The sequence below is a fragment of the Hyposmocoma kahamanoa genome, unplaced genomic scaffold (genome assembly GCF_003589595.1).
Source record: "Hyposmocoma kahamanoa isolate Upper Pololo Valley unplaced genomic scaffold, ASM358959v1 87, whole genome shotgun sequence".
Taxonomy (NCBI): domain Eukaryota; kingdom Metazoa; phylum Arthropoda; class Insecta; order Lepidoptera; family Cosmopterigidae; genus Hyposmocoma; species Hyposmocoma kahamanoa.
In genome coordinates this window covers 7,593,341-7,604,094 of record NW_020654422.1, presented here as the reverse complement: position 1 = coordinate 7,604,094, position 10,754 = coordinate 7,593,341, and the positions used below count along the sequence as shown (strand labels likewise).

Sequence of the window (10,754 nt, the reverse complement as noted above, 5' to 3'; positions counted from 1 at the left end):
GACATCTGTTACAAGCTCCTGCGTAAAATATTAGTAACTAGAGGTGGTGTATTACACTAACAAATAATTAATTATTGACAAGTGGCCGTTATTGCCATCACTAAATGTAACTTCTTCATGTGAAATTGTCAAGTGTTTTACGCAGTCTATCGATATAGTAAAGGCCAGGATGCGATAAAGTATATTGTTTTCAGTTATCCAGACACAGACAAAAATCGACGTACCATGCTAATAATGTGCCAATAACTCATGGGGACTGCTAATCGCGATACAAGACAGCATAGTCGGGAATTTAGTCCCTATTGGTACACTAGATGTCGCCACGAGTACGAAATGGCTATTTATGTCAGCAATTTGTTTTACATTGACAAGCTGCAATTTATCAAAGCTACTCTAATTTCTAGTGATAACAAAGAAATCAACTAGATGGCGCTTATTTCATAGTATTTAAAGGATACAGCCGGCATTCATTTATTTTGTTTAGGATTAGCGCCATCTAACCATATTAGGAAGCGTTAATTTATAAATTAGTTTGTAACACACAGCAAACAAAGCTCAGAAAACAATATTAGCTCATGATCGAACTTCGAATAATATTACAAGGAAAAAACGGACTTCTTATAATTTATATTAAAGAGGATGCAATTGATATTCACGGCCATTTACATATATAAACTACTTCCAGGATATTGATCAGCGCTGTCTAGATATAAGACGGAATCACCCTTATCGGAGAAGAAAATAAAATGCATTTCAACCCATAACATGCTACATTGGGCAAATATCGACCCTTCCATTTTAAATCGAATTCAAATTGTAAGTTACATTTGTTCATAAAAAAAAATTTTGTAGTACATAGTACATAATACAGTTTAATATACATGAAGACGTGCACTCGCGTACTTTTCTTAATGAAATTAAAATTTCCTTTTCCATTTTCAGAAAGTTTTTCGTTTCTTGAAACCACTGGTTATTGTAATTACAATGAGACTCCACTGGATCATATTACAATTATTCAGCTAAAATCTAGTTGCAATGGCAGTTGAATCTCAACAGAATGTCAGTGGAATGGCACTAATTGCGTTCATTCACTCAATCACTAACAATCGATGTTGCCTTACTAAACTACCATGGAAATTATTTTAATTTTTATCTCGTTTAACTACAGTCTGTTCAACAAAAAGTAAACAAACCAGGGGCCTTACCATGAACTCTTATTACAATTCAGTATAGGTTCGTAACGACAGAAAAGCAGGATGACGATTGCCATGACACTTCATGTAGCACTGTCTCACAACGAATCATTTTAGGTCCTAAACTGAATCGTAACAAGAGTTCATGGTAAGGCCCCTATTTGGTTAAAATTCTAAGACAATCACTCAATAAATCGAATAAGTAACAGTTTCACGTATATTTAGAAGATTTCGACTGGATATATCATCACATTTGCCAACAATAGTTATTTGAATAGCATCGTAAAATTGTATTTGAAAAATGGTAGTCCAAAAGTGAGGTTATTTTTCATCTATACATCTATGATTTGTCTAAGGTCGCATAGTGCTGTACGAAAAAAAAATTGGGTTCAACCAATTTAAGTTTTTGTAATCGATTAGTAATACGAATATTTCAATTGCAATCGAACGAGCATCTAAGTGTAAGGATTCGAAGGAGGGCTTAAAATTAAGATTTCGGAAATTTCAAATAACTTCTATATCATATCATATAAATCAAATACTTATATAGGTTATGTGGGGAATACCGCTAGTATGACTCAATTAGACAAATCGATTAATTCAATTAACTAATCGATTTGTAGTTGGCATTATAATTGATCATCACTAAACTGTCTATGGTCTTGTCAGTGACTTGTTTGTTTACATTTGTTGAAAATGGATTGAAACGAAGTATAGCAATTGAATTTTCAAATTAAATGTATTTTTTTTTTGTCATAAATTTTAGAAGTAATTAGTAGACTACGCCATCGACTCTGCATGAAAGGCAAAGTACCAACTATACAAAATCCTGACATTGTCAATCTATCGACACGTAACTGAGATGATTTACAATTATCAAATTTGGGTGCCTGAAATTACGCTTTACAAAGAATATACGACCACTCTTGGCAATTTCGACATACGATACTTTACGTAGGAGGAGCCGTATAAATGAGGACATTTCCAGATATCTTACCAAGCTCTCCATGTGTTGTTTCTTGAGTTGCAACTCGCGCAGTTTCATCTGCAGCAGCCGAGCTCTTTCGCCCAACAAACCTTCGTCTTCTTCACCATCACTATCACGGCCACCGCCTGCCGCTTCCTATTAAAACAATTGGTTTCCATTTAACAGCACTACAAAATACACTTCTTCGAACTCAATCTGAAAACAAGAGCCTACTTAAGCTAGTAAGAGTTAATATCGCCTTGATTGTCAGTGCTCCAGATTATGTACAGAAACATTGCGCGTAACTTATAATTTCTCACACACATGTTCAGCTTTTATGCCTATATTGTTCTAATTATGTATAATTTCTAATATTATATTTGACTACGACAACTTAACAAAGAACATTTACCTCACTACTAGCAATATTTGCTTCTCGGTGTGAAAATCTTTCATCCTGATTATGGACAGCGTGAACCGCATGCCCATGGTCGTTTTCAATATTACTCAAGTTCTGTTGTACATGCATAGCCTCCGAAGAGTGTGGTAGAGTCGTAGCGACGCCTATTTGATTAGCTGCATACATGCGGTTCGGATGGTGAAAGTTACCGCCAAATGTTTGAGTCTGGAAATTTATTTAAGTCATGAGTAAAAGCATACTCAGTGATACATATCTGTGATAAACCAGTACGAACCAGAAAATGTTCGTAATGTAAAATAGACGGTAGTTTCTGTACGAGGTTGTAAAAATTAAGTTTACCTGCATGTTTGCAAAATTGTCATGTGATGTTGCAGGATGCAACTCCTGCGATTGCCTCTCTCTGTTCATTTCGTCTAGTTGCTGCTTAGCTTCCTCCTAAAAATAAATTGAGCATATTTATGATATTTCTCTTCCTTACACAAATCACATAACATTAATCGTAAAATGTTGCTAACCTGATACTTCAGCAGTCTTTTCTGTTGCTGCTTCAATGCAGCCAAACGCATTGAAGACATTTCCATTTTATTTTTTATCTCATTCTGCCAAAGCTCATTTTCACTATACGCTGAACCATTGCTCTGCACCGACACTGGCCGAACTATAACATCCTGCTAAGAAAATACTATAATTTTACTCTAAGTTTAAATAATATGTTTTCTCACTAAGGTCACAACAATAAACACTAATAAAGGTAGGTAACAGTGAAAATGTTCAGAGGAAATCAGCACAGAAACAGCTAATGTTAGACAAGGTGAGATGTAAAATAATCACACACACTGCTATTTGTTTCGGAACCGAAAGTAAGCATTTCGATTCCAAATGTCTACTTTCCGATAACGATAAAATAGCATCATCTAATATTCCAATCAAACACAGTAAGCCGATTCTTTGTAGCAGTATCTAATGCTTGTCGAAGATTCGTCACAGCAATGTTATTACGAAGATGGTTACTTTCTCGGTCTGCAACTAGTCATGCTTTAGGTTGATTCAGAATTTAACAGACAGAGCCACACTCTCGATAGCAAACTTCAACAGACAGAAACCTGATCTTCGGCGCTACTGCTGTCTCTGGTTTTTGTTTTCATTTCTTCGATACAAGCCACCTTTTCAACGCAAGACAAAATATTCTTTCTCAGCATTTCATTCAAATGTTCATCGTCTTTTTTGGGGTCTTCTGTGCAAGTGGATTGTAATTCTTTTATTTCTATGAGATCACCTTCTACATCTTCGTTTTTTTCGTCGATTTTCTCCAAGTGTTCCGAAGAACGAAGTATGTTATCGGATATCGAAGGTTCATTAATTTTACTTTCTTGTTGGTTTTCTTCACTTTTAGTGTTATGTAAAGTTTTATTCAGTTGTTCATTTTCAATATTAGATACTTTCTTGAGCGTAGTGTTGACATCACTGTTTTTATTGTTAGATTTATCTTGATTCAAAATTTTCTCAGGTGTATTGTCATTTTCAATTTTAATTAGGTGTAGCTCACCTTGTGTACTACTTTCATGTGCTTCCTCAGCAGGCACCTCAATGTTATCAGGTTCTTTTTCAGTCAGCATACTTTCTAACTTTTTCTCACTTTCCTTCAACTTCTCAACCATCTGTACCAGCTCATCGTATTCCTCCTTTGTGTGCTCAATAAAAGCCTAAATTACATTTAAATCAATTTAATCAAGATGTTTACCTACTTACTTTGTAACCAACGTAAATCGGCTACTATGGGAGACGTACCTCATCCTCGGAATTACGCATGGTGTCAACAAGAGACGACGTCACACGAATGTATTCTCGAATTTGACCTAAGCGTCTTTCAACAGCCGCTGCGTCGGGGCATGCAGCCACTATAGCTTCACCCAGCGTACGCGCTGATTCTCTATGTGCCTTTTAAGTAAGAATAAGTACGTGTGTATTAAATCTGTCCATTGTAGGTAAGAAGGCAAAGTTGATCAAATTGATACTCACAATATGATTATTCTCATTAATATTGTTGAAGCCCCCTTGCCCCTGGTCATACATGTTATTCATAATATTGACAGTTTTAGTAGCAGTTCTAGCGTTAGATACGGGTGGAGTTGTGTTGTTGTTACTTAACAAAGAGTTGCCTTCGAAATTGTTACGGGCCGGGTTTACATTCCTTGTTAAATTGCTTCTATTCTGATTTGGCGCCTAAAAAGTAGAAGATTTGCAATATATCACTAGGAATTAAGGTGAAAGAATCACTCTGCACATTTTTTTGTTCATTTTGGCAGACTTTAAAATAAATTGTCACATAGGTATACATATTGAAACGTGTGTCTGTAGGAGCACATATCGACGCCTTACTTTCTCAAACATTTATTTCATAAAGAGTGATTATTCAAGAGATGGCAAGAATTTCTATTTATTTTAAATTTCTTATCCAGGATGTTAATTTGGATTCATTACTTTAAGAATAGGTAAAAGCCAGTGTGTGAATATGAAGGAAATTCGATGTGAAATCATCCTGCAAATACGTATACGCAATGCATTTTTTGCATTTACTTTGTTTTTTAAAATACGAGTTTTAGAAAGTAAGGCGACGATATGATGCTTTTAAATATACAATCGTAAGCTTTATGATTACAAAGAACCCAATGCCCACTCACATTTAGTTTAGGAGTTAGCTGGTTAACCTTTAAAAACGACTATTGCATGAGCATTGTTCTAACATGATCATCTGAACTGTAACTAAATGTTACAGTTCACTTTCAGTAAATTAGTGTTGTACCTTTTTAAAACAGTGAGGTATTATTACATTACGAGTTTCAAAAACTTACATTAAATGGTTGCGACATACTCCCAGTCACAGCATTTGGTGTAGTAGGATTTACTATCATAACAGCCGCAGCAGCGTGGTTCGAATGTGGGATTAGACCTAAAATAATATAATGGTCTCAAATTAGGGAATTTTTGTACTATGCAGCAACTAAATTAAATCAGTGCACTACCCAGAACATGCAAAACAAGAACCCGTTAATTATTTTTATTACCATTTTGCATTTGATGAGCATAAGGGTGCAAAGAATGTCCTGATGCGGAGGACCCAGCACCTTCGTCATTTGTATCAGATGCTATATTTTGATTCTGAACGTTGAGAGGCAATACCCGCGGCTGCGGCCGAACCGGCACGAACCTCCCGAATCCACTCTCGAATGATACTGAGTTGTCTACAAAAATAAGGTTATGTTGAAGTAATAAGTAGCTATCCTTTTCTCATTTTTTAACTTCTAGTAATAGTAAGGAGCTCCTTATAGCAGCATTTTAAGAGGAGTTCTATTTTGCAACAAATGATTGTGGGTCAAGTACATATTCCAATAAAAAAATCATAATACTATTCAATGGTAAATTTTGAGTACCAATTGACCTTTATGGCATGAGTATAGTTACATTATAATACAATTAACATATTGACCATGACCATAGTGGCAATAACTACACAACTACACAATTTTACAAGAATTGAATAAATTTCTTTAATGATAATACTTGAAGGATTCCTGAACTGTGTATTTATCATTGGGGCACGTATACTTAAGGATATGTACGACATAAATAACGACTGCTGTAAAAAGAATCACTAAAAGCAGTGAAGGGGTGGCGGTGTTATTTGGCCCCGCAAAACAGTTTTAAAAAATCAGTTCTCTGAGGATACTTATGTCTAAATGTGGGAATAATATGTAACTAACTGTACTAACTAGAGTCTTTTTAACTAGGACAGTAAAGGGGAATTAGACAGTTACGGGAAAACTATCACAGATACCATGACATATTTTTTTGTGAATATAATTTTCACACAGTCAATTATTGGTCAAGCATGAGTTGTCCCCAAAAATGAATAAAATATTTTTTTTCAGTATTGATTGACTCAATTTCATGTAAAGATGACAGATGTTGGTCAAATTTAATAAAACAGTCTTTTTCACGCAAAATTAATATATATTTTTTAAATAAGACCAACTTTTGCTGTTTAGATTCTATTCCGCAGATACAATGAAATTGTCCTTATCCTTATGAAATTAGACCAACTTCTGCGGTCCTGATTTTTCCTCCTCGTACAGTAAATGATCCTTTCAGGAAACTGAGACGATCAGCACTAAAAACATATTAATCAATTTTATGGATATCTCACACTTGACCAAAGAACTGACTATGATATATATAAAAAAAGACTTAATAGTTCCTAAGACCGTTTCGGATTTCGGACCCAGTTAAAAAGAACACACTGTATAACAACCTGTATATATCATTTTTAGGATCCATTTAGTGAGTTTGGCCCCCAATTCACAAAAATTTGAATTCACAATCTATGTTTCCATAGCATTATGTAGCAGGCACAGAAAGCTTTATCTGTTTGACACATGCTTATCAATGACATTGACCACACATTGTTATAAAAAGATACAGTTCATCATGATAGTACTCATATATTAGTTAGCACAAAGAGAGTTAAAGAAAGTATTGTTTTACATTTAAAAAATAATTATGTCTAATGAAAGAACACCATTAAAACATGCAAAACAAAAATGTTACTTACCTAAATCTGTCAACTCATGATCTGACGAGTTATTTGTCTGTTTTCTTGATTGGTTATAGTTCGCTCTTGTATTGTACTCTGATACCGGTACCCAGTCAAGAGAAGTCTGAAAAATCATAGGGAATTAATAGTGAATGGACATTATACATTTTAGAAGTAAATAAAATGTTAAATATGCTGATGAACATTATTCCTGAGAATTTAATAAATAATAGAAAATTTTATGGGGAACATTCTTGCCTGTTGGGTTTCATTTGAAACCTTATTAACAAAAAGGATAGAGCCATTTAAACCATAATTTGTACTTAGTTCTATAATTCAATGCTTTAAGTTCTGTAATTAATTATAATAGATACCTAAACAGATATAACTTTAAGTAGATACATGTTGCAATTGGTATATTTTATAAAACACAACACATTAATGTTCAAAAGGTCTAAAATTATTACTTTCATCACACTTTTACTCTTTATCTGTTATAAACAGAAATGGGAATAAGCAGAGTACTTTTACTTAGATTTAGAATATATATTACACCTCCCTCAGACATCTTGGAATTATTGTAACTTTTTTATATATTTTTGATGTGTAACTAGCAATTAGTTTACTATGGTATTTAGAAAAAAGTTTTGAAATTGTTTGATGTTTATAAGTAACCAATGTAATTATTTTGTTTTAGTTTTTTGCGTTTTTTTTAATCATTCCAAATTAGAGAGGGGGTTTTTATCCACTGCATGTGTATTACTTGTAGTTTAGGTAAATAAACTCTGCATATATTGATTTTTTGTTATAAGAGTTAGGACTATTTTTAAATGACTCAAATTGAGTACAAGTTTATAATAGAACACAACCTGAAACCAGTATAGTCCCAAATGGTAAAGCTACTTTAATAGGTACACCAGATTCCAATATGAAACAATCAATGAGTAAAACATATATAGTTGTAAAATTGTTTTTACAATACAAATTTGTTTCATAGGCCACATCACACACACCTTCTTTGATCTAAATTTAGAAAAACAACCTCCCATATGGGAATTAAATTGTACTACCTAATACAAGCACAACTCTTAAATTACATTCAAGATAGTAATTTGATATATTTCAATTTGAACAGAAAAAATAAAGAAATTAAGCAATCAGTAGGATCAGAGTTAACTATGCGACAAATAATTTGGTTGGCAAGATTCCAAGTTGTAACAGACTTGGATGATCTAAAAATAAATTCCAACATGTGGTTGGTTGTGAACGAACTTCACACTAAGTCTTGAGTTTTCAGAAATGACAGTTGCACACTTTGCAACTGTATAAAATCTTTTGTGTTTGTTTACTTCCTACAAATCAAGTTTGATTGGTATTTATTATTGTAAATAAAATACACGTAGGAACACACATATAATATGCATACAGAAACTAAATATGAATAAATTAAGTTACATTTTTTAAAAATAGGTTAATAAATTATAACTGTAAAATCAATGTTAGTTATTTAAAAATGTGCAACAAATTTTCAAACTAAATATGTTTTATTTGTTTATTTATTTTTGGCATAGCTACAGAATACAAATTGTGAAGATGCTTAAAGTTAACATGCACTAAAATAGGAGTAATTTTGTATTCCTATGATAGCTATACACGGCATTTGCTAAATAAATAAAGTACTTACAAATAAACAGACTATTGAACATAATAAATAAATTGCACTTAAAAACAATAGCAAAAAATCATGTTACACATACATAAAAACCTTATTTGGCTCAACTGTACATTACCATCGCACGAGTTGAGAGTTGAAATTAATATGGTGAATAGATTACATAGTTAGCAGTGTAATCCTAAAATATTAGCTTTAGGAAACTCGTAGTTTCGATAATAAAAATTATTGAAATATTCGAAAATATATGATAGGAAACAGGTTTTATAGGTTAGGAAAGCACAGCGTTTGGTTGTTGCAGTATTTTTTTTTAAATAACGCAAAAAAATAAACATTTTCGTAAAAAAAAATGAACGAAACGCCGCGCGCGTTTATTTTTTTGCGTTATTTCAAAAATTTTCCGCAGTATTGAATTAAACAGCACAAATTAATACGTAATTGTAAATTTAACATAGAAATTTACTATAATTAGTATGTAAGCTTTTATTTTTGAACAATTATTTTTTGTTGCAAAAAAATAACGAAACGCGTAAAGAACGCCATGTTGTTTGTTGTTGTTTACTGTTTGATGTATGCATCAATTAGGATTTTGCGTTTTTGCCTGGTTTTAGGTTTAAATTTAGTTTTTCATATAATACAGGAAGTGGAGTTGGGGGGGGTGGTTTGGGGGTGGGTTTTTTCCCGCTAGGGGTTCGGGGGGAGGGGTTTACCCCGCTCTTTGGTGCGAAAACATGATTTTTTGAGGTTATTTTTTTCGAATTTTCAAAAATTAATATCTCGAAAACTATTAAATTCCTAACTTTGAAACTTTGCACGAAGGGTTTCCTCCCCTCCCCCCTTCCCCCCCACCCCCCTCCCAGCCCTCAAATCGTGCGATGGTAATGTACAGTCCTTCCCCTTATTTTTTATAACTAACAATTACTTGAAGTCAATAGTGTGCATGATTCAGAACTGGACGTAGTTAAGCAAAAAGAATCCAATCCACAAAATTATCAAAAAATGAGTTAGTGAGTTATATGTTCCAAACAGTTCCTAAAGTCTAACTTCTTAGATCAGCAAAAAAAATCCCAACATATAAACATAAATAAATATCTCTGGAGTTACATGACATTAAAGTTTCGAAACTAGAACAAGAGTGAGAAACATTTAACTTCAAACTGTCATATCTCAAAAGTGAGTGAATGTGGATTGGATCCTTTTTGTTTAAGTACGTCCAACTCATCTCATAGAATGATGCATGCTGCTGGAACAGCTAATTAGGAAAAAAATTAGTTATTACAGGTACACTGCCCTCCTTGTCATGACTAACACATTTGCATTTACTAACTTTCGAGATATGGGCACCAAAAGCTTTTTTTTAATGTCAGTTATGCTGATTTTGCTTAACAATTAAATTAAAACTTAATAAATATATTTTAAAAAACCGCTTATAGGGGGGTTTTAGATCTCGTTTCGCTGATTCCACATATGTTAGTAACTCAATTTCACTAAAAATGTCGATTACGTTAGTTACTATAAGGAGAGCAGTAGAGTTCTTTAGAGATTCTCACCGATACCAAATTAGTGGCCATGTCTCTTCTAGTCGGGGTCACAGCTTCTTGAGGCACATTGCAATTGTTTCTCACTTTTGTCTTCGGAATAGTGCCCGTGTGACCCGGGTGTCGCTCGTTGTTCCCAGGAGCCATAACACGCACTTTCTACTCTATATACAAGCGACTTTCAATCACCATCTATTGAGCAAATTAATTATATGAAAACACACAAACTCGTTGCAAAAACTAGCCATTTTAAAGATCGCAACAAAAAGAACAATCGAATGTTCGTTGTACAAATTTAGCCAAATTATTAACCATCCAAAAGCTCCTACTCCTTCATCATAGACATAAGATATAAATTAGAAGTTTTAGGCA

General features: G+C 33.4%; 1 protein-coding gene across 5 annotated transcripts in view; it reads right to left on the bottom strand.

Annotated features, from left to right (window-relative positions):
- Positions 1-10,731, bottom strand: part of LOC113235505 (pericentriolar material 1 protein) — a 26,566-nt gene extending 15,835 nt beyond the window's left edge. The window contains exons 1-11 of one of the 5 annotated variants that reach the window (XM_026471238.1): positions 10,395-10,731; positions 7,191-7,296; positions 5,647-5,823; positions 5,434-5,531; positions 4,601-4,804; positions 4,370-4,519; positions 3,679-4,284; positions 3,097-3,252; positions 2,921-3,016; positions 2,573-2,785; positions 2,187-2,316 (exon numbers count right to left, since the gene is read on the bottom strand). In XM_026471238.1, the coding sequence (XP_026327023.1) occupies positions 2,187-2,316; positions 2,573-2,785; positions 2,921-3,016; positions 3,097-3,252; positions 3,679-4,284; positions 4,370-4,519; positions 4,601-4,804; positions 5,434-5,531; positions 5,647-5,823; positions 7,191-7,296; positions 10,395-10,529 (2,071 nt within the window). In that variant the 5' untranslated portion in view covers positions 10,530-10,731. The remainder of the gene's footprint in view (positions 1-2,186; positions 2,317-2,572; positions 2,786-2,920; positions 3,017-3,096; positions 3,253-3,678; positions 4,285-4,369; positions 4,520-4,600; positions 4,805-5,433; positions 5,532-5,646; positions 5,824-7,190; positions 7,297-10,394) is intronic. The other 4 variants (XM_026471237.1, XM_026471236.1, XM_026471234.1 and 1 more) reach the window with 4 other exon arrangements.
- Positions 10,732-10,754: the final 23 nt, after the last annotated feature.